This window comes from Colias philodice, chromosome 5, assembly GCF_061535455.1.
Source record: "Colias philodice isolate Cphi_HAF_F1 chromosome 5, ilColPhil1 Martin Lab GWU primary, whole genome shotgun sequence".
Classification (NCBI taxonomy): Eukaryota; Metazoa; Arthropoda; class Insecta; order Lepidoptera; family Pieridae; genus Colias; species Colias philodice.
Genome location: NC_143090.1, coordinates 462,995 through 475,755, shown reverse-complemented (window position 1 = coordinate 475,755; position 12,761 = coordinate 462,995). Strand labels below are relative to the sequence as shown.

General features: G+C 33.5%; 1 protein-coding gene across 2 annotated transcripts; it reads left to right on the top strand.

Moving 5' to 3' along the window:
- Positions 1-1,307: 1,307 nt before the first annotated feature.
- LOC149488193 (scavenger receptor class B member 1-like) lies at positions 1,308-11,085 on the top strand. 2 transcript variants are annotated; one of them, XM_089695199.1, is made up of 11 exons: positions 1,308-1,397; positions 4,477-4,537; positions 5,403-5,497; positions 5,739-5,905; positions 6,910-7,057; positions 8,301-8,501; positions 8,685-8,800; positions 9,060-9,328; positions 9,784-9,902; positions 10,105-10,230; positions 10,538-11,085. In XM_089695199.1, the coding sequence occupies exons 2-11, from the start codon at positions 4,480-4,482 to the stop codon at positions 10,799-10,801; spliced, it is 1,563 nt and encodes a 520-aa protein (XP_089551325.1). In that variant the 5' UTR covers positions 1,308-1,397; positions 4,477-4,479; the 3' UTR covers positions 10,802-11,085. The 2 variants fall into 2 exon arrangements, with proteins under 2 accessions (XP_089551325.1, XP_089551327.1); XM_089695201.1 differs by lacking the exon at positions 8,301-8,501.
- The last annotated feature ends 1,676 nt before the right edge of the window (positions 11,086-12,761 follow it).

Below are 12,761 nucleotides of genomic sequence, written 5' to 3'. Positions count from 1 at the left end.
GCGATCCCTTATCACCCCTTCATAGTTTTTTTTTAAATATATTTCATGTACAGAATTGGCCTCTCTACAGATTTATTATAAGTATAGATTACGCCAATCAATAATTATATAATACTAGCTTTCCGCCCACGTTTTCAAAGAAAAACCCGTTCCCGTAGGATTTCCGGGATAAAACCTATCCTATGTCCTTTCTCGGGTATCAAAATATCTCTATACCAGATTTCATGCAAATTGGTTCAGTAGTTAAGGCGTGATTGAGTAACAGACACACAGACAGAGTTACTTTCGCATTTATAATATTAAGTATGGATTATAATGAAAATAGTTCCTTGAACTTTGAGAAACAAAACTTACCGATACTAGGGTATTTCTAGTAACAGAGGGAGATTTTTGAATAGGTACAAGAATCACGAAATCGCAATTTATAAAATGAATAACATGCACACTCTATAACAGTCATAAGGTTTCTGGCTGGTTTCTAAAGCTTAGTCACTATTACCACAATTAAGTACTTAATTAATAGTTTCTACGTTATTACCTACTGGAAAAAAGAAAATCTTGTCAATGATAAAATTAAATGTTTCTCATCCATATGAACTTGTACACATATATAGGTACAAACACAAAAACTCACTCGATTCCTTTCATATTGTTAACTAATTTTTTATTATATGCTATTCATAACAGCTTGAATGAAAAATGATTTCATTCAACCATTTCATCGTTAACCATGGCAGGACCATGCTGGACGAGGATAGCAAGAAATAGATCGATGTGGAGAATTCTTGGGGAGGCCTATGCCAAAGAGCAAGACAATCATAAAACGTGTCTAATGCAAACAATAATATTTAATTATGTCGCTTTCATAAACTTACATGTTCAGTAGTTTTTAAGAAGAAATGTAACATTTAGATTGTAAATAAATGCTTTATTTATTTATTTATTTATTATTTATCATCGTTAACCGTTTTTTATTAATTATCTATGTTTTATAATCCATTAACTGAGTGCACCAACCTCTTTTTAAATCGATTACAAAATTGATATATTAAGTATAATTATTTAAATTGATATTAGTCTGGATTTGTCTAATTTGTGTTAGGTTGTGTTAAAATAATATAGAAATAAGAAGAACGAAAGCTTATTTTAAAGTACCTAAATATTTTCAAAAACAACAATTGTTTCTATGATCACATATTACATCAAGTGCATGAGATTGATATAGATATATATTAACATAAATAAACAATAATATTATTCTGATTTCTGAGGATATGTTGTTGACTTAATCCCAGTTCAAGTTGTGAGGTTTGAAAGCGCGAACGTTCATAATTTATTTTTATTGGAGCTTTTATTTATCTGTGGTTACGATTTGCCGCCTTTTTGAAGAGTTTGGCGTAAGTTTTTTCGTTTACAAAAGAATATTATTGTTTGTGACCGAATATTTTCAGTCATATTTATTTCAAAAAATATTTTTAGAAAGCTTTTCCCAAGCACTATTGAATTATTATATTCTGAAGTTATTTTTCCGAAAAAATTGAACACATTTTTTTAATTTAATAAATATTTAATTCATTTCGGAAATATAATATCATTTATTATCTACTATTTATGAGCTATATTTATTTTAATGGAGGCCTCATAAAAAAAGCGAAATATTGTACAAGCAGATTATAAACATTATAAATACATAATAATTTAATATTGTGGAGAAGAGCCGACCAGAAACTGAAGATGCTCTTAAAATCTTATTCCTAATTTTTACAACATTTTTTAATAATAATGATGTTATTTTATATTGCAAATTCTACCATTTTCACTACCTATTTATAATATTACTAGCTTTCCGACCGCGGCTTCGCCCGCTTCTTTTAAAAAAAAGCTGCATAGTTCCCGTTCCCGTTGGATTTCCGGGATAAAACCTATTCTATGTGTTATCCAAGTTACCGTCTATATGTGTGCTTAATTTCAATGTAATCGGTTCAGTAGTATTTGCGTGAAAGAGTTACAAACACACTCATACACATCCTCACAAACTTTCGCATTTACTTATGTACAATATTAGTAGGATTTTATATCCCTTATCTAACTCAGCCTCTGTCTCCCCTTACATGATAATAAGATAAGGAGTCAGTAATTTTTCAATATTAATATTAACTGCGATCGTGGACTTCATGACCCGTCCGATAAATGAAGATAATAATAATAATTAATAATCAATTAGCGAAAAATAAAGTTATGGTGTTTTTATTTAGTGCAGTTTTATTTTGGTGAACATTCATATATTCCATTGAAAAGTTACATTTGGGGTTGCATTTTTTAGAGGACGCAATTTTATTTTTTTGATGTGAAGGGGGGTTCAGTGTGAAGCTATCACCAAGTTTGTGGGGTCGCCACCCTTGTCCCACGGCCGCCATCTTGATAATAGCGGTTGATATGGTTTTTACGATATATCTCTTTAACTATTTATTTGATAAAAAAAAATTGTTAACATTGTTTGTTGCAAATTAAATTCTCTACAACTTTGGTCCAGTAACTTTTTGTCGTAGAACTATAAATAAAAAAGTTATAAGCGAAAATGTTCAGAAATTAGAGATATTTATATTTTTCAATAAAACTTTTTTTTTATCATTTTACGAAGAAATGATATCAGACCATTATTGTAGATTGTTTTTTGAGGAACAACTTTTATATACAACAATTTTTCATTAAGTAAATAGCTAAGATTTTACAGCGCTCCGAAGTGAGTACTATTTTTCAGTACTCTTAACTATACAGTATATTATGTGTGTACTAATAATAATTTGTCATCAGTAATTGTTTTTAATATTTTTAATAATTAATAATTAATTTTGCAATATTATTAATATTTAATTATTGACTGAACTGACTTGAAGTCTGGAAGCGCGTTTTTTTTACGTCGAAAAGCAGGGCTGAAATGTTCTGCAGTGTGCTTCCATTGTTCTGGAGCCTGGGAAAAGAGCCAATAGCCATTATATGTATAGTTAGGAGTACTGAAAAATAGTACTCACTTCAGAGCGCTGTAAAACCTTAGCTATTGACGTAATGAAAAATTGTTGTATATAAAAGTTGTTCCTCGAAAAACAATCTACAAAAATGGTCTGATATCATTTCTTCGTAAATTGATAAAAAAAGTTTTATTGAAAAATATAAAAAGCTCTAATTTCTGAACATTTTCGCTTATAACTTTTTTATTTATAGTTCTACGACAAAAAATTACTGGACAAAAGTTGTAGAAAATTTAATTTGCAACAAATAATGCTAACAATTTTTTTTATCAGATAAATAGTTTAAGAGATATATCGTAAAAACCATTTCAACCGCTATTTTCAAGATGGCGGCCGTGGGACAAGGGTGGCAACCCCACAAACTTGGTTTTAGCTACTCACTGACCCCCCCTACACATCAAAAACATAAAATTGCGTCCTCTAAAAACTGCAAGGTTAGGCCTAAAAAATGTAACATTTCAATGGAGTAATATTAGACATATATTTATTTGAAGGGTGAAATCGTTATGAATGTCGAATGAAATGTACTCCTTGCTTTTACTGTCCCCCGTGTAGGTAGTTACCTAAAAGGGTAGAACTTTTTGCAGAACCTTTTCACGTCAAAAATAAGAAAAAAAAAGTTACTCGGGGTCAAAGGAAGAAAACGCCTATTTTGTGATTAAGAGCAACTTCCTAATATGCACAGGTTTCCAAAACACCTAGGTATAAGCTTGCTATTTAAAAGTTTTCCCAATGGCTCTTCCGAATTCAATAAATAAGACATTTTTACAGATAATGGGATCTACAATTTTTGTCTTCCGTCCCGAACTAATTTTATGACAAAACTTATATGCTATGATAGTAATTTTATTCCTGTGAGGTAATCATTGAGTAGTATAGTACTCGTATAATATATTTTTTGGTAAATCTAAATGAAATTATAAAACGATAACTGTAGCTATAAGAACACACCAACAAGATCTCCATACTCACTAGTTTTGAATAATATGAGTCAACTTGCAATCAAAATTAATAATGTATTAGTAGTCTTAATCTCCGTGTCGGTAAATAAATTAAATATTCATTTATCTACAGAGATACTATAACATTCATTTCATCTTTTAATTGTTTTATTAAACCTGTACATAAACGTCTGAAATTAAATTTATAAGTTAATGAACCTTATACATTGTACTCTTGCGTGATAAAAATGAATTTATTGATATGTGAAGATATTTGAATAATAACAAAAAGTTATTTATTTACTCAGTTCGTTCATGATAAGACAACATAGTAAGTTGTCACCGTGATCAATTTTAAATATTTTTTAGGTTTTAAATAATTAAAAATAATATTATACCATCTGGTTTCCATAACACAAGCGAAAGCTTATTATTGGATCAGATAGTGCCGTGTGTGAAAATTGTCCTGAAATATTTATTTATTTATTTATAACTTCTGTTCGCAGATCATGGCCAATAAAATCAATCAGAATGGTAATCATTGCGAAAAATTTAAGAAGAAAAATGGTAAGTAATATATTTAAAGTACGCTTTATTACCTTTTTCAAGATTTAACGAACTTAGATAAAACTGATATTTAATTGGACTATGTTTGTTCGTATGTTACGGTGCATTTACATCGAAAGAGCGAATGCTCATTCTAACCCTACTATGTCAAATTCTAATGCTTTTGCTCTAGCTCTATCTTAATATATATAAATCTCGTGTCACAATGTTTGTCCTCAATGGACTCCTAAACCACTTAACCGATTATAATAAAATTCGCACACCATGTGCAGTTCGATCCAACTTGAGAGATAGGATAGGTTTTACCCCGGAAATCCCTCGGGAACGGGAACTACGCGGGTTTTTCTTTGAAAATGCGGGCGAAGCCGCGGGCGGAAAGCTAGTGTTATTATATATTTTGTTAAGTGCTTAGCATTGTCAGTGTTATTAAAGTGATCTATCGAGTTTGATGTTTTCTAAAAATGCCCATTAATTTGGTCTCATCATCACATTTGAAAAATATATTAGAAATACATGTGCATCGAAAAAGTCGAGTTGTATAATTATTTCATAGGTAATATTATCATGATGAACTATATATATATATTAAATTGTAGAGCATAAAGAAGCAGCAAATGCTACTAATTTCATAACTTCCGTATCTGTAAAGAGACCCAGAGAAGTTATTATTTCAGCTTTGTACAACATTGTATAAATGTTGTACAAAGCTGAAATAATTTATATTCAATGTCACTACTACTGGTATTGGTCGACAACATTATGAGCTTTTCTAAGTATCTAACAAAATTAAGATTGTTAAGCTTGTTTGGATCAAAAGTATTTCCAAACCATTGTACTAGTGTTACAAATACATTTTTGATTTCAGTTAAAATTGTCGTGTACATTGTCATCGGCTGCATTTTCTTTTCCTTGGCAACAGCATCTTATTTAGTGGATCCCATACATTTGATGGCACGATTTGTGAGTATATGTTATGATTTATGAAGTATTCTTTATTATTATTAGAGTGTATATTTATATTCATTGAAGATCTTTGAATTTTATAAACATGAAAGATTTTTGTATACTTATATACTAATAAGAGGCTCTAACTAACTATTTAATAAATAGGTAGTTAGAGCCGGATAAAGCAGATTGTTATAATGCTACCTTATCAAATACCTATACTGACTAAGGATAAAGTGGTTCGTATTCTTTTCAGCTAACGCGTATATCAATGGGTACATTATTATACAATTTATTAAAACAAGAAGACATGGCAGGCGCGCATGTGTACACATATGTCTTCAATATAACGAATGCAGAGGACTTCATAGCAGGAAGAGATAGCAAGCTGAAAGTGGAAGAAGTTGGACCTTTTGTCTATCAGTGAGTATCAAAAAAATGAGAGTTGTTATTAAGCTATTGCATAGCTTCTATCACGGGCCTTGAGCGCGGGGACCGAATCGAAACAACCTCACGCTCCCCACTCCGACGGGCACCGAGGTTTGGCTTGAAGGCATGCAATAGCTTTACCGCGGCAGTCACCGAGTGCCACACGTCTTTTTTTTAAATATTCATGTGACATTTCACAAGCGTTAAACAAGAGCTTATATTTATTTGTAACTAGCTTTCCGCCCGCGGCTTCGCCCGCGTTTTCAAAGGTAAACCCGTTCCCGTAGGATTTCCGGGATAAAACCTATCCTATGTCCTTTCTCGGGTATCAAAATATCTCTATACCAAATTTCATGCAAATTGGTTCAGTAGTTAAGGCGTGATTGAGTAACAGACAGACATACAGAGTTACTTTCGCATTTATAATATTAGTATGGATGAATAAAATCTTTCTTCAAAACCACAGTTCAAAACATTTTCAGTAGTAGGTATTGGTATTGGTATAGGTTCGATCTTATAGGCATATTTGTCATTGATATTGAAGTCTAGGGATATTTGGTATTGCATCAAATATCTTAAAATCTATGGCGAATTTGGTGATAGGTATTATTGTAATGGAAGAATTATAGCTATTTTTAAGGTCTTAAGATAAGATTGTTTCTCCTGTTTGAGACATAGAGATAACAATGATGGAGTCATAACAATGTCTACAGTACTAGTCAATAAATACGCGTGGTTACTTTCTTATTTACAATAATAATTTGTTATTCTTATTAGTTATTACCCTAGAAGATAAATAGTTTGACCTTTTAATCATAATGATATCTATATGATGATAATAGACAGTTGAGGATGCCATAAATCATTTATGTTACAAAAATATACCCTTCATATTATATTGAATAAAACATTATAATAACTTAAAGCTAAATTAAAAAAATACTCTTAGTCAAAAACGACCAAAAATCGATAAAAAAGGTATTTACTTTGAATTTCAGAGAATACCGCACCAACACCAACTTCGAGTTGCACGAAGAGACGGGAAGCATGAGTTACACCCCCAAAGTGTACGCCCGTTTTATCCCCGAGCTGTCGATAGCTCACCCCTCCAGTGTGAACCTTACTATGCCCAATATTGCTATGCTGGTATGTATCCTTGAAATAAATTTCCATAATTGGTTTTGACTAGGCTTTAATTATCCTATACCGGATTTCAACCTCTACTAATAAATAAAGCAAGTGGTATTGCAATTAAAATATAACCAACTAACATATTGTTGATAAGTTTCAAAAATTACAAAGGGGCATCAAGAGACGTGCTTTATTTGCACTTCCGGAAAGCTTTTTATATAGTCAATAACGAGATTTTGCTGACGAAGCTATGTACTACAGGTCTTGCCCCGGGTCTGATTTGTTCCATGCATGCTGCTGCAACACATTATTTGTGTAACCGTCAATAGTTCGTCAGACTCGGTCTCTATGGGTCTAAAGTCCATCAAACTCGTTACGGAGTTAGTCAGGGTTCCATACTTGGCCCCACTAATTTTTCATTTTTTTTTGTAACAAATGCAAATAGATACAATATATGGGCGTATTCAGAAAGAAAGCTTGAAACTTATAAGCGCTTATAAGCGCTTATCGGCGCTTATAAGCGCTGGTAACCCGCGCAGGAAAATATATGAACATGCGCTTATAAGCGCTGATCGGCGCCGACAAGTTTGTTGAAACTTGTTGGAACTTGTCGGCGCCGATCAGCGCTTATAAGCGCATGTTCATATATTTTCCTGCGCGGGTTACCAGCGCTTATAAGCGCCGATAAGCGCTTATAAGCGCTTATAAGTTTCAAGCTTTCTTTCTGAATACGCCCTATGTTATGTATTCTGTGTTAAAACTAGTATGAATCTATAATTAATTTTATCATGTAATTGGCGTTAAGTCATTTAAATTTTTATGATAATTAATATGATCACCATCAATTTGCGTTCCTCAGCATAATGTAATCGAATTATGTATGATATTGCATGCCAGTATAATAATGTCTTAATTACTGCTTTTCATTTTTTTATAATAAAGAGTAAGAAACAACATGTTAATATTATAACTAAAATTAAATCACCATTCCAATCAAAATCTTTAAATAACTAAAGTGTCACTTCACTTCTTATAACTAAAGTGTTATTTTATCGACACGGTCTAATTATGAAAACCCTAATTCAACTCAACCTATTGACAGTATATATTTATAACTTTAGTAATTAAAATACTTGGTTAAAATATATAATGATGAATCTTTATGAATACCTTGTTATTTAGATACATTTACGCTAACATTTACACAATTTTCCCTAAAACGCAAAACCCAAGCCTCACTGAAGATTCTTGTCTCCAGACTATAACATCATTAGCTTCCTCATACCCATACTGGACTCGTCTGGCCTATAACTTGATGGTGAAGCAGCTGCGCACCACCTCTGTGATGAAGGTGGACGCAGAGCGCTTCCTCTGGGGGTATGACGAGCCCCTCATTGCCATGGCTCATAATATTCTGCCTGGCTGGATTAACTTTGAACGAATGGGCGTGCTGGATCGAGTGAGTACCATGTTTACTAATGGAAAGTAGAAAAATGTCTTGATGTTCTGTGCATGAATGAAAATGAAAATAAGAATAAAGAAGAACAATTTGATTTAGGTTTAAATTGATTTTACAAACACACTGTTCGATGTTCAGGTCTACCAATATTTCTAATGCTCCTATTAATAATATAATTTCCAGCTGTATAAGTCTGGAGATATGACATTCGAGCTGGGGGCAACCAATACTGACAAATTCCTGATCAAATCATACAATGGAGAGAAAGGGATTGATGCTCTTGGCTACAGCAAAAAACAGTAGGTTGAAAATGTTCTTATTACTTTTCTGATTTCCAATATATTATTAGAAACGTAATTGCAATTGTTTTTTTTTATTCTATTTGTTCTCACAATTGAAAGTTTATACTTACTGGATCCATTTAGCTGTTTTTAAGTGAAGGAGTTGCAAACATTCATACATCGTCAAACACATTTACGAAGCATCAGGTGCAACATTAACTTAGTATACTACTGATAATTGTCCAACTGCTTTCAAAGTAATTTGTACACTTTACAGAAGTCGCTGTAACACGTTTGAAGACACTTACGAAGGTATCGCTTATCCCTCAGACCTGACGAAGGAGAGGCCACTGCGCGTCTTCAGAAACGTCTTCTGTCGAATACTAGATCTAGAATACCAAGGCACCAAGACCATGCATTTTGGCCCTGAAGTTTTTAGATATTCGTTTAGCAAAAAAGTCTTCTCTAATACAACAGAAAACAAATGTTTGTGTCCTGATAACAACTGTATTGATGGGATAACGGATTTGTCACCATGTTTCTTTGGTAAGGTATATTTAGAACGAATGAATTTGAAGATGGTTTTAAACGTAATTAAGCATGATAATATACTAGAATTAGTTAGTAGGCAATACACTAGATTTATCATGTTTTGGAATTTTTTATAGAAATAGTTTGGTACCATTTACAATTTGTCTAAATATTTTGATATAAGTATAACTCTATTTTCATCTCTCTCGAAGAATTAAAAAAAAAAAAGTTCGACGACATGACGTGTCATCCGCCAACACGCACTTGGCCAGCGTGGTGGATTATGGCCTGTACCCTCATAGGAGGCCCGTGTCCCAGCAGTGGGAACGTATATGGGGTGATGATGATGATGATGATAAGTAGATTATCTAGCTTGTTTATCTTTCATTCCTCACGTTTAAAAATTTACGAACTAGCCAAAAACTCTATTGAATTCCGGAAACTAAAAGCTTTCATTATTTTCGTTACAGGTCTAAGCGTAGCGTTATCTAATGCTCATTATTTACACGGAGATCCTAAAATTTACGAACGTATCGAGGGAATAGCTCCAGACGAAGCAAAACATGGCAGCGAGTTTCTGGTTGATCCTGTGAGTTGCTATTTGTTTAATGGATTTTAAATTGGAAAACTTTTCGTTTTATTAAGTATTAAATATAATAATAATAACGCTTTATGGCAAAATTGTGAAATACGCTGACGTAAAATAAATTGGCTTATATGAAATATTTAACAGGAATGGAAGAAATTTATTTATCTAAAAAATTAAATAATACTTATGAATTTTTTTTTAGAAACTTGGCGCAGTTCTGGACACACGGTTCACACTTCAACTCAGCTTGGTTTTAAAGGATCTAAGCTTCAACCCAATCGCTAAACCTTTCTCCAAAATGATCATACCAGTGACTTACTTTAAAATTGTGAGTTAATTTTGTATGAAGACAATAGTATCTTCATAAACTCAACCATTTAAGAGTACTTAGTAGACGAAATCCCGTTCTGTTCTTATAGATATAACATCTTCCACTACTTTTTTTTAAAGCGTCTATCGTATCAGCTATATAGATCATCTTTCTTCTTAATATCATCCCTATGATCGTACAATTTTTTTATCCAAATGTATTTTTTTGCGATTATGTCTTAATTCCTCTCACTTATAATTATTGTAGTTGCAGGTCCATATTTTATTTTCTATACTTTTATTTATATTTAAACACAATATTTCAGGTGCAGCCCGAATTACCACAGGAGACAGTAACTAATTTCTGGATCATCTACGTCCTCGCTCCCTACATCATACATACATTCGAAATTATTTTATTCGCCACAGGCGTAGTATTAATAACCCTTTCAGCTAGATTGTATCACTCTTCAGTTTTCCAACAAAATAATATGAATAGAATTATTAGCCAATCGGAACCTTTGGTAGATCAGAAATACAATTCTTTGAGAAGATCTTGTGAAAAAATTCAATGCTTAGATTCAAGGTAACAGCGATTTTGAATTTTGGATGATCATGTGTTTTTGTTGACTATGTAGATACATTATTTAAGTATTAAACTAATTACATGAAGTGAAAGCTAGATTCCTGCATTTTAACTCGTAAAATTGTTACTTAAGTAATGTTTGGTTTGGTGTCTGTTTGAGACTGAATTTTCTGAATCATTTTGCACGTATTTAGATGGATAAGTAAGAACTACTTTTTTTAATCACAAATTTTAAAATAGATTTATAATAGCTTATTCTTGTTTGTATGTCAGTAACAAGTAACTTAATATTTAAGTGATATTAATTGGTAAAATAAATTTGCTCAATAAAAAATCTGAGAGTAATCCGTAATGTATTTTTGATTACTATCTAATGTAATTTTATTATTTGTTTATTTAAATATTGTATTTTTAGGCTTAAACTTATCAAACCTTATCAAACCACCTGTTTGTAATCCGGTCCAAATCACGGCGATAGAAGTGAAATCAGTAATCAAAAACATGGTTAAGGGTAAATCCCCCGGACATGACGGTCTCAGTGTTGAGCATCTGCTCAATGCTGGCTCTCACTTGCCGCGCATTTTAGCTATGTTTTTCACACTTTGCATTCGGCACTCATATCTTCCAAAAGATTGTATAAAAACTGTGGTCGTGCCCATACTTAAGAATAAAACCGGTGACTCTTCGGAAAAGTCTAACTATAGACCGATCTCGTTGGCCACGATATTGGCGAAAGTGTTGGACGGTTTGCTGGACAGATATTTATGCAAACATCTTAAGTTGGACGAGGCACAGTTTGGATTTAGAGCCGGTTCGTCAACCGAAACTGCTATTTTTTGTCTTAAGCAAACTGTCCAATACTACACAAAGAGGAAAACCCCCGTATATGCCTGTTTTCTGGACCTGTCAAAGGCCTTCGAGATGGTGTCGTATGATCTCCTTTGGCAGAAGTTAAGGAATAAAACGGAGCTTCCAGAAGAGTTAATTGGTCTTTTTGAGTATTGGTATGGCCACCAGATTAATGCGGTGAAGTGGAATAACGTGTTCTCTGAACCGTACGGGTTGGAGTGCGGAGTGAGACAGGGGGGGTTGACGTCTCCTCGGCTCTTTAACCTTTATGTGGATGAGCTGATTGGGGGGCTCAATAGAACTGGTGTCGGCTGCTCGATTGACGGTAAATTTGTCAACAATTTAAGTTACGCGGACGACATGGTTTTGTTGGCTCCCTCAATCAGTGCGTTACGAAAACTTTTAGAAAAGTGTGAAGAATTTGCCGTGGCCCACGGGCTCAGATATAATGTTAAGAAGAGTAACCTTTTAGTGTTTCAATCTCGTGGTTTTAGAGTTGACACAGTACCGCCGGTGTTTCTCGACCATACACCATTACAGAGGGTCTCTCAATACAAGTATCTGGGCCACTGGGTCACGGATGAACTCGTGGATGACGCCGACATTGAGAGGGAGAGGAGGGCGCTGGCCGTCAGGGGTAACATGCTGGCCCGTAGGTTTGCACGCTGCTCTCGCGAAGTAAAGGTGAGTCTATTTAAAGCATTTTGCCAATCCTTTTACACGTGCAGCCTATGGGTTAGTTACACCCAGAGGGCGATCAATACCCTCCGGGTTCAGTATAACAATATTTTTAGGATGTTGCTGGGGTTGCCGAGATACTGCAGTGCGTCAGGAATGTTTGCGGAGGCGCGCACTGACGGATTCCACGCAATCATGCGAAAAAGAGCGGCATCCATGATGCGCCGTGTCCGGCAATCGTCCAGCAGCATCCTAGCTGTATTCGTGGACAGATGGGATACCAATGTCTTGAGACATTGGGTCAAAATCCATGTCTCAAGCAGGTTGTGATATAAGATTGTTTTTAATATAAGATAGAATTGTAATACTAACATAGTTTTTAAGGCCAATTACTAACAATTATATGGATACTTTATCTGAAATAAATTAAATTAAAT

Excerpts from the sequence above, each read along its gene's own strand:
- LOC149488193 (XM_089695199.1), top strand. The coding sequence starts at position 4,480 with ATGGCCAATAAAATCAATCAGAATGGTAATCATTGCGAAAAATTTAAG. Across the intron at positions 5,498-5,738 it reads TACATTTGATGGCACGATTT|CTAACGCGTATATCAATGGG; the intron begins GTGAGTATATGT and ends TATTCTTTTCAG. Across the intron at positions 5,906-6,909 it reads GTTGGACCTTTTGTCTATCA|AGAATACCGCACCAACACCA; the intron begins GTGAGTATCAAA and ends TTTGAATTTCAG.